The 19,108-nt window shown below is 32.6% G+C and overlaps 1 protein-coding gene across 2 annotated transcripts in view; it reads left to right on the forward strand.

Annotated features, from left to right (window-relative positions):
- The first annotated feature begins 308 nt into the window (after positions 1-308).
- Positions 309-19,108, forward strand: part of NOVA1 (NOVA alternative splicing regulator 1) — a 145,522-nt gene continuing 126,722 nt past the window's right edge. Inside the window, exons 1-2 of one of the 2 annotated variants that reach the window (XM_081292707.1) lie at positions 309-1,223; positions 2,930-3,073. In XM_081292707.1, the coding sequence (XP_081148833.1) occupies positions 1,088-1,223; positions 2,930-3,073 (280 nt within the window). In that variant the 5' untranslated portion in view covers positions 309-1,087. Of the gene's footprint in view, positions 1,224-1,777; positions 1,917-2,929; positions 3,074-19,108 lie in introns of those variants that run through there. The other variant, XM_081292708.1, reaches the window with a different exon arrangement.

The following is a 19,108-nucleotide window of genomic DNA, read 5'->3' on the forward strand; positions in this document are numbered from 1 at the left end:
CCCACATTTCCGTTTTATTGGCTGGCGCGGCTGTCAGTAACATCTCCTTCCCGCCTTCCAGCCTAGCGCGTTTCGTGGACCCCTTGGTTTCTGCGACAAGCCGCTTATGTTTGCCTGAGCCGTGTTGCCGGGGACCGGCGACCTTTCACCTCTTGATTCCCACCGGAGCGCCCCGGCCCGGGTCCTCGCCCCCGCCGCGCGCCCCCGAGCGCGCAAACGCACGCGCACACACTCCCCCCCCCCCCCGCGGCGTCCCCCTCCACCCTGCGCCGCCCCGCGGGCTGAAGCTCCGGCGCTGGGAGGCGGCGGCGGCGGCGGCGGCGGCGGCGCTGCTGAGAGGCAGGGACCGAAGCGCGAAGTGTGTGGGAGTCTACGAACTCAAGCCCTCTCTACCCTCCCCTCGCAGCCAGCCCCCTCCCTCCCGCCAGCTCCCCCCCCTCCGCCCCACAAGCGGGAGAAATAATGAGCGAGACCGGGCGGCAGCGGCAGCAGCGCCGAGCAGCCCAGGCAACGGCAGAACCGCTCCGGCAGCGGCGGCGGCGGCAGCACCAGCAGCGGGAGCGAGCGCAGCGCTAGCGCGGCGCGGGGACCGCCGCGTTCCTTCCCGGCTCCTGCCCTTCTCCGCCGCTCGCTCCTCTCCTCTTCCACCTCCTTCCCCTCCTCCTGCTCATTCACTCTTTCCCTCACTCTCCCCTCCTCCTCGGCTTCTCCCCGCGCCCCGCCAGCCCTCGCGCTCTCCCACTCCCTCTGCCCGTCCTCCCCGCTCCCCTCCTCCCGCTCATTCACTCGCCCCTCTCCCTTCTCCACTCTCTCCCCCTCTCTCCTTTCTTCTCCTTCTTTCACCCTCCGTGTCTCACACCCCCTCCATTCCCCTGTCTCCTTTCTGACACTGCACTGCAGCTGCTCCTCAGCCCTGCCCCCTCCCCAGTGAGAACAAACCAGCAACATTGCTTTTTTTCCTAAAGAGATTTCTATTGATCCGATTAAAAAAACCCAAACCTTAAGAAACCCCAAGCGCAAAAAAGAAAAGAAAAAGCCAAAACAAAAGGGAGAACCTTCTCCCGTAGCAGCGGCAGGAACTGCAAACATGATGGCGGCAGCTCCCATCCAGCAGAACGGGACCCACACTGGGGTTCCCATAGACCTGGACCCGCCGGACTCCCGGAAAAGGCCGCTGGAAGCCCCCCCTGAAGCCGGCAGCACCAAGAGGACCAATACGGGCGGTGGGTATCGCTTCCACCTCCCCGCCGGCCCCATCCCCCGCCGCCCGCCCTGCTTCCCTCCCTCCCGCCGCCTGCCCTCCCTCCCGCGGCCCGGACACCTCCAGCCGGAGCCCGGCGGCTCCCGCGCCCCCTCCCCTGCACCTGCCCCGAGCCTTGCCGTCCCCGACACATTTCCATTTCTGTGTTTATCATTCATCAAAATGGCGACCAGTTTTTCGGAATAGACCTATCTTTACATTTAATCGGTCTAGAAACTGACCATTTAAATATCCTAGACCTGGGCAAGAGGGTCCGTTAAGGAGGAGGAGGATGACCCCCGAGTGAGGTGATGGCCGCTGGAAGATGCGCGCTGCATTTAACAGTCTGATAAAATAAATAAATAAATGGCACTTGGGTAGCGGATTGCGAATGATTGGGGCACCGGAGAGTTTTTCCTCTGTCCATCCCTTGCTTTGGGCTACAAGTAGTATGCAAAATCTTGATGAGTGCATGCCCTTACCGCACTTATATTGTCGGTACAAATATCTCATTGATTTGTCTTCAAGGGTGTGCATACGAGGGGGGTGTCTGGTACGGTGACTTGTTAGTTAACATCCTGCGCTTCCTTGGAAGATGAGTTATAACGGGACCGGTATCGCTTCTTCATTTGCACTGGAGTCATCTTAACAATGCACCCAATGCATCGAAGCAGAGGTGAATTTATCTCCAGCATATACATTAGAAACGGATGGGGGTCTTGTGAGTGGCACACCGCAAAATTTGGAATATTCATTCACATTAAAAAGCTGGATTTATAGGGATATTTTGTATTTAAGATATGCTCAGGTTGGCGGAAATTAAAGTTTATGGAGTTAGTTTTATTTTCTAAAACATTGCATTTTTCTTTTTCTCCGTTCATCGATCCCCTCTCCGTTTTATGATTTTTGGAGAAGGAACAGTATCTCTTTGGTCACTTTCAAATGTATTTCATATAAATGACTCCTAAGCTTTTTAGTATTGGCAAAATTCTTCTTAAGGTCCTTTAATTAATGAGCTTAGGAGATCATAGTAGACTAAGAAGTGCTAAAGAAATACATCAGGATTAGTTAGATTTGTCAGTCCACCACATCCAGTTGTTTCCTGGCACTTACTGAAGGCTTGGAATATATCCTACAGTTTGGGTAGATTATTTGGAAGGGGAATGGTTGTTTTCCGTACTTTAAGTTGGATATAGGCAATGGCTAATTGTAGTTCTTATGTGTTTGCTAATGACAAACAAATTTAGCTCATCGATGTTTACAATTCTGTTTTTTTCTTCTTCTTCAATATGTTAAGTGAAGGTTTGTCATCTTATGAATCTTTGAAGTTTTGTTAAAGGGTCAGTCCCTTTCATTTTGCTATAGTAACCACAGATAGAATTGGAAGACTTCCATGTTTGGAATAACAACTGGAATTTAGTCATCAGTTCCTACAGTGCTGCAAAATATTAGAACATGTTTAGATTTTAATTCCAAGTTTGAAAGTATAAATCCTACAAAATGGGAAACATTTTGTACATATTTTTTAGTGTAATTGGTTCATTTTTATTCTTTAAAAAATTTTAATACCCTTTTCCTACAGCTTTATGCCAAATATTTTAGTTGTTGTTTTTCTCTCCTGAGGGTGGAGTGGGGGTACAAAGTTTTTAAATATCATGTTAACCGAGTATATTTCTTTGCATTTTTCAGAAGACGGCCAGTATTTTCTAAAGGTTCTCATACCTAGTTATGCTGCTGGATCTATAATTGGGAAGGGAGGACAGACAATTGTTCAGTTGCAAAAAGAAACTGGAGCCACCATCAAGCTGTCTAAGTCCAAAGATTTTTACCCAGGTAGGTGCACTGGTGAAGAGATTGTTTGATCAATCTCCAAGGAAAGAAATAGAAGATCTACATGTGTTGTGTTGTCTTGAAAGAGTTTTTTAAACAATAGTAAAGACATATTGTTGTATATTGTGGAAGATTTTTCAGCATATTTACATTGTTGATTATGTCTTTTTCTATAGTTGATATACTGTTTATGTGATTTAGACTAATTACAAGATTATTCTTTTGGATATTTCTCAATGCTTCTTATTAGGGAAAAAAAAAATCCTCAAAAATGGAAAGATAGAAACCTGGACAGCTGGCATCAGGAAATAGGGTTCTTCTGAAGTTTCAGACATCATTGTAATGACAATTAGTCTAGAGCAAATTCAGAAGAGAGGGGGTGGGGAGGCTTCTTAAAGAATGGACCATTTACTTCTGAATCCATTATGTACCTCTTTCTGCTTCATTGCTTTGTTTGTTGGCCTTGGATGAAGTAAAGAGGACAAGTGCTGCCTCTTCAGATTTTTAAAATATTTGGGTTTGATGTAAATGGTATAAGGAAATTTACTATATTATTATGCAAGAAGTAAAATAATGCTTTAAAATTTGTGTTTCTTAAAAGACATTTGATTAAAATATGTTAATAGCGTGATACACTAACCTACTAGAGTATGGCAAGTTTCTTAGGTGGTAATTTTGTGTTTGCCTTTTACTTTTGGGTTTTTTTTTTCTTCTAAGTGTTATGCAGTTCTATATATACATCTTTTTCTCTTCTATTGCTTTAAACAATTTTATTACTCAATATATGTTTTTTTAAGTTTGATGGAGAAATCTCCATAGTACAATAGATACACTAGATAAAACATTACTAGCTGATTTGCTTTTACTTAGATCTAGCTTTCTACCTTTTGGGAATTTATTTTACTTTAGGGTTATAAAAATATTAAGTCAATGCTGAGGGGAATGATGCCGCTTATTTTTTTTCCTGTTGGAAAAGAAAAGCTGATTTGCTTTTAGTGATCTAATTCCGTAAGAGTTCTTTAATACAGCAAAGACATCTGGCATGAATATAAGCAGAACATTTGGAGGACTTCTTTTTCATAGCCAATCGTTTGGTGGTAGAAATGGACCATTATACCGGAGAAGAAGATTATTCAATGGTTGAAACTTTCATTTACTTATATAAATTAAGTGTGGTATTTTTGGTAAACATTAAATTCATTAAGCTAAAGAGTAATCTGTTAAATATGCGGTCTCTCTAAAGTTTGTTTCCTATGAGTATAGTTTTGCAGTTGGCTTTCCATGTCTCTGAAACTTTCCTTATGCATTAGGAAAGTTTGCTAACATATTCACACTCATATGTTTAAAAGGTATATTATGGTAGAAAAAAATCAATGTGGAATTGTGAAAACCCTTACTACAAATAAAATCACTCAAAAGAGCTTGATTGCAGAATTAATAACGTGATAGTTCTAGGAAAAGAGCTGCAATGGTAAATTAAATTCACTGTCAATAGATGAAAATGAAAAAGCTTTTTTGCATTATACATGAGGTGGTATCAGATGTGCAGAGATGTTACAGAAAATTAGTGTTTATCAAAGATATTCCAAATAGTAAATTAAATGCCTTTCATTTGAATATAGTTTATTTTCAGTGGGTTGGAAAGGGTGCAATGAGAATTAGATCTTTTGTTTTTAGTCCACTTAGTTTTGCATTTTTTTCTTATTACATAGAAATTGCTTATTTTATTTATAGTTCTGAGGCATGTTATTTTTGTAAAGCAAGAGAATGTCCCTTGGAAAACAAAATGGAAATCTGGAATTCGATGAATAAAATTTTGTGAGTGTAGTGACGTAACCTGATCAAATGAGAGTTGAAATGTCAGATAAAAGAAGGCTTATTTTTTGCTTGTAACAGGTGGAAACCGATCACACCCTATGGAATCAATTTCAAGAATAAAATAAAGTCTTTAGTTTATAAGAAGCTTTAAGAATTCCGAGGATGTAATATTAAAATGATTTCAGTTTATTACCTGTTTGGATAGATATATCTTTCTTCTTCAGATAGACTTTGATTTTAATATTATTTCTGTTCACACTTGACCACAGCCTGTGCAATTATCTAAGGTCTTAGTATTCTGCAATATAATAGCATCTGAGCTTCTTTCAACTTGTGTTACTCAGATATACATATGGTATTCTTACTTTGCACATCTCAGATAAGCTAAATTATAAAGCTATGATTATTATAACCCAGATATATGGAATTTCCTGTAGGATTATGCAAAAATTTGGAATTCCATTTTTGTGACTTTCAGATGTGTATGTGTATGTGTGTGTATATACATATATATATTTATGACTCATTCTATTAGAATGAATATGCTGATGTTTATTTTGTGAAATACTTTACTGTTTCTCCTTTGGTAACATAGTATTTTTGGGAAAAAGCATATTTAAATTGTATAATTTAATGGTTTTGCTCAAAGTACCTAAATTTTGAAACCAAACATAATTGTGTTAGTTAAAATACTAATGTGGTTTTGAAAACTTTCTCCAGGATGTATAACACAGAATACAATAACACTTTGGGGATATTTAATAAATTTTAATTCAAATGATAGGTATAGTTTAAAAATTGTAGCCAATATAACCTCAGATTTGTTTTCCTTTTTTTCTTTCTTTAACCCTTTTAGGCTATGTCTTTAAAATCTTGAAAGCAACCCTGTGTTTTTGAGTCATATTTTTTAAAGTTTGGTTGAAATGAAGGAAACATTTTGTCCATTACTTGATATGATTTTAGAATTTGTACAGGTGTATAGTGTATTGTATGCTTCAGTGTGTCACACATTAAATAAAAGTAATTGAGAAACTTGTATGATGAAGATTCATAAAGTGCATTTTTCAGTTACTATACACAGAAAAAAAATGATCTGCAAGTAGATTTATTTTGCTTTTTGCTGTGCTGTGTAATTCATTTATCTATTTTTAAAAATCTAATCTTACAGAATACCAATTTAGTACTGGTAGTTTAGAAATGTATCTTCTTTTTCTTACTTGATTGGAGAAACTTAACTTGATTTATTTGTATATTCATTCATAACATGTTATATAAAGTTGCTTTGTAGTAAAAAGCAGCTTTCTCAATTTGGGGAATATATTACTGTATGCATTTTCAGAATGGCGATGGTTTTTTTCTCTTTATTCTTTTGCTTGGCGTCAAACATGTATTTAGTTTTCATTAATAAATAGATTTTATTTGTAAAAATTATTTAATGGATGGTCAAGTAGGTAATCGGAAAAACTTAATGAATATGTTATTAGTTGGGAATAATAAAGGATGTATAAAATAAACATTTTTATGTCTGCCTTAGAAATTAAAATGTCATAGTGTACCTATTTTTTGTTCTGTAAGAAGACATTGGAGATATTCATCGTATCAAACAAGAATCCTTCACTATAATAGTAGAATCTGTATGTATTTAAGACTTTTTTCACATTTGTATTCATAAAACTGGATTATATTTAACATAACTTGTTTCCTTTTATAGTCTTAGGTTAAAATTTGAAATTGTTACTCCCAGATTCATTTTATCTTGGTTTTATCACTTTATCACCCAAGTCCAATTTGGGTGGTGCTCCCCCCAGTTTTTAAAATCATAAATCATTTATCTATTACATTTTTTAAAATTATGAAAAAGCAGAATGTAAGGGAAATTTTCTTTCAGTTAAGGAAATGGCCCACACTATTTTTATTTTGACATGGAGGAAATTCAGCGGTCAATTTAACCTTTAGGATTGACATTTCATAAAAAATGCTTATTTCCTGAAAATCAGAGAGCATAAAATGAAAACTTATCACTTTTGTTTACATTGTTGAAGGAAAAGTATTATAATATTGGTAATACAATTTTAATACTTTGCTTACAGCTTCTAAAAGTTGGAGTCCATACTTTTTTCTTTTTTCTTAGATGCAGATCATGTTAAACTTTTATTGGTACATATTTTAAGACAAATTTAATACTTAAATCAAATTGTAATAAGTAGAGAAAATTAAATATTTTTATTTTTAGCCTTGTTGTGTGGGATTTAATAGGATAATTATCATTATCCTGAACTATACCTTTGATTCTAGTATGATCAGATTTGCTGTCAAAAAGTGTTTTTTCTTAAATCTTAAAGTTGTAATGTTTTTATTTGACATAGTGTCTGTTCTTACATGTTACTTTACATTTTGCCTACATCCTTAGTTGAAGGAGAAACATAATCTTTTACCTAAGGTATTAGTATCACTTGAAATTTTGTTGTATTTTAATTTTTAATTAATTTCTAATACTCTATATTTTATACAGTAAGGTTTCTTAACATATATAGAAGCATTACTGGCATAGCACAATCTATTCACATTGCAGTTTCTGAAGGATGTAATTTTTATATTTATCTCATGAATGCAAAATGCATATGATTTTTAGAAAGACGAATTAGCATAAAAATCTTAACTATTCATTTTATTCAATTCTTATTTATTTCATTCTGACATTATATCTTATGTCATTGATTTAGCAAGTTATTGAAGATAATTAATCGATAGTGTTGATGTTTTCATGAAATATATAGCACAATGGCACTTAGAAATTTGCTATTCAAATCCTGGGTTTCGGAAAAATAACCCATTTAAAATTTGTGACATTGTAAGGAAGTAATGCAACAACATTGACTTGCAAATATTGCCCCAGAGGATTTTAGGAATTGTGAGCAGAGTTGTTGAAATAGTTCACCATTTACATTTTGAAGATACTACACCAAGAGGACAAACGATCTATGTCTTAGAAATGGTAATAGTATGTGGTATCACTAGGAACTTGACCAAAAAACAATTAATCAAAACACGTGTATATTTTATGGTTGTTTTATTTTGTTTTACTCTAGCCTAAGATTATTAATTTTTAATAAAGTTTTATTTAATGAGACAAATTATATTTATTGAAAACATTTTATGCCACCTGTTAACTAAAATTTGGCACCTAATAAACATTTTTTTAAATCACAGAGTTTAGTTTTAATTGTTTCCAATTTACTAGAGCTGTTTTAAAGTACAACTCTTATGAGCAAGCACAGCTTTTTAAAATAAAACTGGGGGGACGGGTGGTGGGAGATTTGTGCTTGATTGCCATCTCATTTCCATCTTTGGATACTGCTCTAGCATAAAGTTAAACAACATCTGCAGAGATCTGACTGACAAACATCTCTCTGGGACTCATCATTGCAGCCTGTAGCAGGTGCATTCAGCTTTGCAGTCTTTTCCAAAAAGAGGTTAGTTTGTTCTAACATTTATCTGTAGACCTGTGGGAGCAAGTGACTAGAGAGAAGAGGTTGGTTGTCACTTGTCCAGTGCTGGAATACTACAGGTAATTGGAATGGACTGGTGGGAACTGCAGCAGTGTGTGTCTCACATTGCACTGCAGCTGCTATGGAGCTTAATTAACCTGACCCTCAGAGACTGAAGTGTCATGGTATAAAACTCAACATGCAAGAAGTGAAGTAATACTTTTCAATACTCTGATGCTTGGGTTGGTTAAGTTTCCTTTTTCTGTATCTTATTCTTTAAAGATACAGCATTAGCTTTCTCCAATTTTTAATATGGGAATATTTGCAACTAAAATGATTTTCCATGATAGAATGTACATAAGAAAAAGATGGGAGCATTAGAAATACAAGCAAAAGAACAATAATTATAAGTGAAAAACATTTAAATTTTCCTATTCTTCAAATACACTTTTAAAACATAAATGAGTAGAAATCAGTGAAAATAATTTGTAGTTATTTTAAAAGTTATTATCTTATGTTAACATTTCCTTATTTATTTTTATAGGCAATATAACCCATATAAAATTAATTGATATCTTTTTGGAATTTTGGGGGCTTTGGCAAGTAAACTTTAGAGTGTTCTGAAATGTTCCAATAAACAAGGCAGGTATAGCATGTTGAAGAAATTTTTAAGATGTTTGAATTTAATTAAGAATGCTTCTGAGGTTGTTATTTACCAAATTTTAATGCAAGTAAATAAAAGAGTCAAATAAAAACTCCCAGAAAATTAGTCTGTCATTTATTCCTGTTGTTTTTTAATTCTTTAATCTGTTTGAAACATTTACTTAAAGTATGCAATCATGATACCTGTAGAAGTTTTTTGTATGTTCTGATAGTATCCCCAATAAATATAGATGTCTCATCATAGTCCTGTTTATTAACTGGCCCTTGAATGGAAAACAATTCCTAATTTAAAAATCTCAAAATTAAATCTGGCAAGGTACTGTACTATTTTAAAATCATTTAGAAGGCAAAAACATTTGGAGTCTCTATGAAGCAGTTTATTGTTTTGACCTTTTGTTAGCTTTACTAGTTTGTATTTTTTGATATCTATTGAGTATTCCTTTTCAGATACACAAAAGTAATCAAATTTTGGAGCCTGCATAGTTTTTTTTTTCTAATTTTTTTGTAACCTATATATTTTTCCTGAAGTAATTTTTACCTGTGTTGATAATAACAATTTGATTCTGAAGATGCTGGCTTATAAGAAAATAATACCTGTTTTAATTTGAATAGCAGTAGTTTGTACTTCATTGGTATTTATAGTGATTAATACAAATAAGATTAAAATAATCTTTTGGACAGGTCAAGAGAATCATTTTCACAATTTTGAACATGTATTATTTCATTTTTTAGTGAAGAAATTTTTCACTTTTTGACATCATAAAGTGTTGTTTTCTTGTCAATTCTTAATATGAAAGTAATACCTTGAAATTTCACATATGAATTTCAGTATGGTTTTAAAAGTTGACATGGGAAAAGAATAAACATTTTAAGACTACAAAGTTAAATAAAGAATGTCATGCATGTTGATAAACTCTCTTTTTAATGTTTGTGAAGTTTCAAACCATTTTCACACCACTATATGGATATCCTTTTCCATGAGAAATCTTGATCATGAAAAAAGATAGTCTTCACTCTATCATTGATCTTTTGCTGCTTCCTGTAGGGCCTGTCATAGCATTGTTGACAGGACCAGATGAAATATGAAATCATTATCTTGAGGATTTTTAACAGCAAAATGATTCAGGTAAGGTTATTTGGTGGGAGGAAAAAAAGAGAAAAAATCCACTTTTAAATTAATTTTATTTAATATGTACTTAAAATTAATGTTGTTTTTATTCTTAGATTTGTGTTAAATTTTACTGATGTTCAGTGTACTGGTCATTTTCAATGAATTTTATTCTGAACTCAGTAATTTAAAAATTTTATAAAGTAATATTTTTATTTTCTTTATGAAACTAAGCATACTTTTTGAAGTTTTGAGCAACAACTTTTCTTTCCATTTTAAATATTTTTGAGAGTGTACATTGGAGATCCCATAATTCTATTCACAGGACGAATTTTCACAGAATGAGTTCAGCAACTGTGATCTCAAGTCCTGCATTCTTCTAGAATGTAATAAATGCCAATTCCACTTCATTTAGTTTTCAGAAATCATTGTGATTTTAAGATTGTCTCTTCATTTAAATTGTTATTAATTTTTTTGCTCCAGGGTTAGACTGGGAATCACTATTTTTAGATTCAGTAATTTGGGGGGAAGGATGGAAAAGAAGGGATGGTACACTTATTTCAATAACGAATAGGAATGAGTAGAATACGTGTTTTTGTTTTCAACTTATTTTGTGTAGTTAAATATTTTAGCAGAACTGTAGTTTTAAAATTTTGATCATTTTCATTCTTGAAATACTTATTATTTAAGGGATTAGTTAGTGGAAGGAAATGAGCTCTTGGAGAGCTCATTCACATACTTAAGTCTAAAATTATATGACTCTTGTTTTTATTTTTTATGCAACTACTTTATGTATCTTTACAAATTCATGAAAATACTTAAAAGAAAAAGGTTTTATTGCTTAGTGTGAAGTTTGTCTGGAAGCTTTTTTCTTGTTAAATGTTCTGTGTATTTATCACTTGCTTCACATAAGCCCAGGTATATGCAGCTATTTGGTCATTGTTAGGATCATTACAGAGCATCTTCATTAAAGAAATATAGGCCACCTCTATTCTGAGAAGTTGTGTTTTTGTCTTTAATTTTTTATATTAGATGGCATCTTTGTAGAAAATGACAACACCAAGGAATTACTAAGAAGATTTATGTTTAATGGATCTGGGGTTTTGATAGAATTGTGGAACTATGTAGATATGGTCTCCTTAGAACCTTTATTAAACAGTTGAGAAAACCAAGACAACAGGAGTTTAAGTGATTTATGCAAGGCTTTTCTATGATCAATAATTATCCTGTAACTTCTAAGTGTTTTCTGAATTGGAGGTACAATTGTAGTTGGAACTTCATTCTCTTTTTGCTCTACTCTTCCCCCACCTCCTTTTTATATATGATTCTGAGGAAATAAGTTTGTTGTTCTTCTCTCCCTTTCCTTCACCAATATTAAAATGAATGCATCCTTGTTTTTAGACCAAGCTGAAATCCTAGTAGTAATTTAAAATTATTATTACGAAGGACCAAAGATAGAGTACTTTTGTTTTTTTCTACATATTAAAACAAAGAAAGAAAACAAAGAAAATAAGAAGGATATAATTGATTATATTGCTTGGAATGTATGGCCTGGTCATTTTCTATTTACTTATGATTATTCTGATTGAACATGGAGATGTTTTGGGGTGATTTGATTTCTGTAGCTAAAAAAATAAGTGTAGATTTTCTAAGTCAAATTTTTCTTTCAAGGATTATTTCAAGAATATATGTATTTTTTGTTTTTATTACTTTAATAAAAATTTCCCTATGTGTTGCATATTTGGCTAGGTATTCATAAGAGTTGGTTTATAAAGGACAAAATACTATAATAAAAGAGGATACAACAAATTTTTAGGCAACAGAAGTAAAAATATGATTATATTATATAATAATTAGTAATTTAAAAGCCATTCTGTTTTCTCTTTTGTTCATCTTATTAAATTGGTCCACTTCTCAGTTAATTAGAATTCTGATATTGTTTTAAAGTAGGCTTTAGAACTACTTTAAAAACATCATTATAAAAATACTTAGTGTTATTTGGAAGACTTTTCTTTCCTACAGCTTTAAATTAAAATAATTTTTCTTTAGTGATGAGACTTTGTTCACATCAGTTGATTAATTGGATTGAGGTCTATTGGTATAGGGAGTTATTGTCATCATTCCTTGCCTGCTGCTATATTTACGTAGTACAGACTAGTGTTTTAGTTATAGGTGGCTCTGGAAATTTAGATGACTGTATCAGTGAGTGAATGCTTTTGAGGTTTTTTTTATGTGAAGTGATTGTATAATATCAATATAGTGTATGTAGAAAGCAATTCTTTAGTTTTTAATTTTATTTCTAGTTTAGTTCAATGATATGTGTATATTTTTTGATGGGTGAAACAGTGAGTTCAGAGGTTCAAATAAACAATAAATACATTAGACTGGTAAGACAGGGATTAACCAGATTTTAAGGAAGAAGAGTGGAGTTATGATCAAGTAATTTTGCTTTAAAATTAGCACGTTTTCCCAAGTGAAGAAAACTGAAAGCCAGTATAATGAGTAGTACTCAAAAGACACCTCTAAAATGAAAACCATGTTTAAGATACTCTTCTTAAGCAACATGAACTTAATCAAAACTCAGTTATTGATAAAGTCTTTAAAAGTAACTTTATTGCAAGATTTTACAGCTGTATCACATCATAGTTTAAAATATTGACACATTGTCACTTGTGTAGTAAGGAACAGATATCACTACTGATTTTCTTGAGATACCTTGAAAATCAAACTTTATTAACCACTAAATTAAAGTGACATTATTAAAAGCATTATTATTAAATTTTTTTTTGTGATTCAGTATGTTCTTCCTCACCTATAGTGGGGAAATTGACATGTAACTTTGTGGGAGGAAATTACGTTGTCAATTTTAGAAGCTGTACAAATTAATTTTTGCATCAACCAGAAAAAAAATACCATCCCATATTAGAGTAGAACTTACTTGCTTAGATTAGAATTTGACTTATTGAAATATTAAAATGTTAGTATAAATTAGTTTATTTTAAGTTTATGATATGTCATAGTCTTTTTTTTTAGAGAGAGAGAGAGAGAATTTTTTTAATATTTATTTTTTAGTTTTCGGTGGACACAACATCTTTATGTGGTGCTGAGGATCAGCATGACTGGAGAGCATGCTACTGCTTGAGCCACATCCCCAGCCCAATGTCATAGTCTTTTAATAGTTTGTAAACATTTAAAATTTAAGGTGAGAGATGATATATTAGTGCTTTTCTTGTATTAATACATTGTCTGATTTCTGCCAGAGTAATCCAATGAAACACCTAATATTTAATATGCCTCATGTTTAGACTCCCACAGTTTTATACATTTATGAAAACTTTATTTTTAATATAGTAGATTAAAATAGCTATATCAAAGTATTTCTTTACCTGATTACTTCTCCTATCCTTCTCTCCTAAACACCATGCCCAGATTTTAAAAGTTTGATGGACATTTGTGTGCTCTTTAACCTTAGGATTAAGTACAGAATGACCAGAAGATCTTACTATCAACCAGTGGAACACAGAAAAAAATGAATGACTAATTATAATAAAGTTTGATAACTATGTAATGAGAGAATTATATTTAGAAGTTGAAATTACTTCTATCAGTGGTAAGGTCTTAGAAGGAGAAGTTACACTTCAAAGAAGACTTCAAAGAGGAGCTGTTAGGGTTTTGAAGGTTGAATTTTAATTTGCTTGGTGGACAAGGGGAGAAGGCAATTTGAAGCACAGAGACAGAAAATATAGTGACATGGAGATCTGAAAAACATTCTCATAAATTTAGGATTCCAGAAGTAGTTTGGTATTTCTTGTATAAATGTGAATATTGCCATGTGTTGGGGTGAAGGATAGTGGAGAAGCCCTACAGATATTTGAACTGACAAGAGACAATGTATTACATGGATGAAAAAGAAAATAATCCCCCTTGAAAAATATGCATCTTGGAAGGATTTATTAGCAAGAATTATTTTAAAAATACATCTTTTAGTGTATCAAATGACTGAGTGGTACTGCAATTAAAATATATGTATCTGTGTAAATGTGCATGATGATACTTGTACTCTGGAGGATTGCCCCAGTTGTCTGAAAGCAGAATTGCGTATTAGATTGAAGAGTTTGCCTTTATGTTTAGGAAATACAAGTAGAATCAAGAATAATTTATTTGGAAGGGAAAATACATATATAAAGGTGAGGCAACTGGCAATACAGAAACATGAGTTATGTATAATTAAGCAATTAATGTGCTCAATGTGGAAGGTAAAAAAAAATGGTGTACTTAGTGAAGGGCAGATGTCAGTGAAGAATATTTTGTTGTATGCAAGAAGGTTTTCTGAAGAAATCTGTATTTGATTTGTTCATGTTTACATACACTGTTGTACTCTGTGCGTGTACATTTACTAATTTGAATGGTTTCTATAACTAGTTTGCTTTGGATTCATAGCATTTTAAGATCATGTACCCAATAAACGTTTCCTTGCTTCTTGGGTTCTTTGAATACATAGGATTTTCTACCTTTCTTGGCACATGAAAAGATACATTTTAAATTTGACTAAAATAAGTGTATTTTTATTTTTTCGTGTGTGTGTGTGTGTGTGTGTGTGTGTGTGAGAGAGAGGGGGCGGGGAATGAGAGAGATAGATAAAGAGAGAGAGAGAGAGAGAGAGAGAGAGAGAGAGAGAGAGAGAGAGAGAATGAGTTAATGTATGAATTTAATGCCATATACTAAAGCTGTAGTATATTTAGAAACATTAATGTGTTTCAGTGAAATTGAAAATAAAAAGTTATTCATTTGTAGTAGATTCTCTGTCATGCAATTAATTTTGTTTAGAAGTTTGGTTGATGATTGAGATTAGCAGGATTTTCTATTATTGATAAATATTTTACAAAAGCATCAATCTTAATTGATATTCATCACATTCTGATGAATTAAAAAATGACTGAAAAAACATGGCACTGCTTTTCCATTTAGAAAATGAGATTAAAAATCTACCTAACATTTTATACTGATTTGTGAAATTATTGGCTACTTGTGTAGAGAAACATTAAAAAATTGAACAGCTGAAGTGACATTAAGCACCAGATGGGGATGTAAAATAAAAATACTCACTGTGTAATCTTTATTTAAGTGCTATTCATAATTTAGTAATACCAGTGGTATAACTCAAGGTTGAATTAAATATAAAAAGAAAGCATTAAAAAAGTCACATTGCCTTTGATATTCATATTATGATATGATTTCATGACTGGCTTTTAAAGTGATAAATAAGGTAAGGACTCTGCATTTTTTTTGTGGAGCAAATACAGTTGTCTTTGACAGAAATTTTGATGAAATTTTTAGATTTATGCTGTTTTAAAATAACATTTATATTTAACATTTTAAAATAAATTCTGTACTTAACATTTCATTTTATATTTAAATGACTTTGCAACTGAAAATTTCCAGACATGTTTTCTTTATGGTAATATTTTAAACTCATTCTTCTGATATGTATACCTCCATTTAAGAAAGAGTATGGTCCTCTCAAAGATTTATCATGTTTTTAGCTGCACTGGTGTATTTGACATCTTGTTTAAAGACTAAAATGGCTCTGCATATGAAAACACAAACTGTGGTAATGATCTTGATATGCTGTATGTGGCAGGTAAGGTTGGCATATTTCTCAAATGCCATGCTTAATGTACTGTATTACTAGGTAGGATTCATAATTTTACAGTGGAAGTTTGCTACTTTTATTATGTAGTCGCCTGATGGTGGGCTTATAATTCTGATAGACCTTTTGCTTTATTCCTTCTTGTTTTAAAATTTTGTAAAAATCTTTTTGCTACTTAAATTATCTGTGTGGTTCTTAGTTACTAAGTTATTATTTAAACTTGGTTAAAATTAACAAGAATTAAAAAATTGACAGATTTATGAATAGTAGCTACATAAAATATATGTTCATATACTGCATTTTTGTTAAGGAATAATAATGCTTATGTATTTGGCATGGTCAAAATGGTTTAATAAAGTAATTAAGAGTTGAAAACAATATTTTTATTTTTAGAACATATAGATATGTTGGTAAGAAAAGGTTTGATGTTCTATGGGGTCTTTGCAGAAAAGATAATTAGTAAACTAAAATAAATATTGCCCTTTTATGACAAAATCTTTAACTTTGAATTCATAGGCTAGCTTTCTTCCACATAATGTTCATATTTGGATATTTAAAAATATTATTTTTATCAAAGATTTTTACTGAAGGCCCTTCAAATCATTCAGCAGATTACATTAAAATTAAGTAGAAACTGTGATATGATGGTAATAAATAATTTTAAAAATTTAAAGGAACATTCTGACTACTTAACATATTCAGAATAAATACAATTCTGTTTGAGGAAAATTTTGAAGAAATTTTGGGTTTGGGAAGTGTTTCACACAATAATTACCTAAATTCAATGTCATTGGTAAATTCTGCCTTTTAAAGAGCCTACACAATTTCTTACGTTTGCTTTTAATCTGTCTCTATCAGTTGCTTATCAATGATAGCTTAATGAGATTTTTTACATTTCTATCACTTATTTCTTAAAATATCACTGTAGATAGGAATTTTATCTCCATTTTATAGATGAGTAAAATAAGAGAGAAGGTAAAAATGATTTGCAATATGTCAAGTTAATAATGACCTTGCTTACTGTTCTATGTAACTTTTATCAGATTACTTATAAAGTTGTTTGGAAATGCAGTATTCAGATTTAGGAAAATTTCACCAAACTGCCATATTTTTTCATTATTAAGAGGTAATCAGGTATCTTTGATGGGTTGAAAACATTTTCTTTATTCATGTAGAAATCCTGGAAATTAAAAATTTGCTATTGGAAAATAATTGCCATCAAAAGCAAAACTGATAATTAATAAAAACAGATAAAAACAAATTTTCTTCTGACCAGTTTTGTGTATACATAGAACCTAGTCATGTATTCTGGTGTCTTCATATTGAAATTAGAATTTCTAAGATAGTTTGAAATTTACATGAAATAATCCACTTGTTCTTGACTTAGCTCTGTAAGGTACGGTTTTTTTTTTTTTAAATTTGAAAATTACCTATAGCCACTAATCTAGAAATTTATTGAATTAATAGACTTAGGGTTGGACAGGTCTAGTCAAATTACTGTGGTATAATCAAATCACTATGCTAGTAGTCACTATAACATAAATTTTTATTTTATGGGTATAATATAGTAGAATTTGTTAAGGAATTACTACATCTTTTCAACATATCTTGATGCCTTCTGTGGTGGAAGTAAGATTGAATAGAAGAGAACATAAAATATCAGGCCAGGGTTTGAGTCTGAGCTTTGCTACTTTCTATCTGTGTGACTTCAGTCAATCTTTTACTCTTCATAGACCTTGTTTTTCTTACTTTTTTAATGGTGTGTCAATACTTCTCTCATGGTTGTAAGAGTTTGGTCTAGATACCAAAATATGGTAACATGTAGTTGTAAGAGTTTGGTCTAGATACCAAAATATCGTAACATATAAAAGCATATCATATAATATCTGGCATTAGGTAGCCATTTTATGGCATCTATTTTCACCTAGGGGCAGAAATTTTTAATTTTAAAGCATAGAAAAATAGTCTCAAGTGAAGCATATGAGTCTATTTGTGTTATATTTATTGAAAATTAATTTAATTCAGGACCCGTTTTCCTCTTCATCTTTGCACATGTAAATACCAAACTTTGAAATTACTAATGAGCTTTGATAGGAGTTTTGTAGCAATAAATCAGGTGGCATGTAGTGTGTTGAATACTGACATTTCATGATCTTTTTCAATGAACTAAATCTTCTGAAAAATATTTCCATATTAGTAAAAAAGAAAAATCATAATATACTAAATGACAAAGCCATTCATTAACCATTATAAGCAATAACTCATAAGACTTGTTGTTCAGCATTTTTTTCTAAGCTTTGAAAAATAAAAAAAACCAATTTTTTATGGCAAGGTTTTTTAACATTGTGATTCATGTTCTTGCAACTTCCACAAGAAAGTCCTGCAATTTTAATGGTGTAATTCTACATAGGAATCTTTTTAAGGACCATAGTTTAAAATTAGATATTTTGTGCCTATTAAATATTTATGATTCATCTAATACTATAGGAATAATAATTATATTTGCTTTTCTTTTTTGTTACTGTGGTGTGGTGGATAATAAACATCATAAGATCATACTGATTCTTGAGTTGCTAAAGGTAAAAAATAATACCTTAGTGAATATCTCATAGTGTAAATTTGATTTACTATTAGAATTTTATGCTTTGAATATATAAACATACTAGATAATATAGGAAAAATATGAAAATATTTGCTAAAAGCTATTTAAATCCAGAATGATTAAATATTTTAGGTCTAAGTTTTAGAACAATAATATATTTATTCTAAGATACTTGGAATCTGTAGGTTTAGTGAGAGTAAAATCTGATTGAAATCAGAGTATTATTGAAGTGTTGGCAGGTTTTACAATAACAATTTATATTACTCTGGGTTACAGATGACTAATTGTGGTATCTATTTATATTAGGGTATGGCTTTACGACATAGAGAAATTCAGGATAGGCTGTGAATAATGACAATAACCCAGCATTTCTTTTCACTTGCAGTGTTTTTACTTTTCTTTGGAAATAAGGTTATATAACATATTATTAATTCTCAAACAACCTCAGCTATCCTCATTGATGATCTTATTTCCTATTTCACTTAGAAAATAAGAGTAACTAAATTTTATAATCTACTGACAGCAGATGTAACCTCCTAAGGATATCAGTGTCTGTACATGTTCTTATTCTGATAAACTATTTCTTGCCTACCAAAGGCCAATTTCTACTTTTATTCTAGATTCAGTTGTGTCTCTTACCTACTTCCACATCTTCTTTTGATAATCCTATTTTTTTCGCATTATCAAATTTCTTAATCTGGTTGATATT

This window comes from Spermophilus citellus (assembly GCF_964194105.1).
Source record: "Spermophilus citellus genome assembly, chromosome: 4".
Lineage (NCBI taxonomy): Eukaryota > Metazoa > Chordata > Mammalia > Rodentia > Sciuridae > Spermophilus > Spermophilus citellus.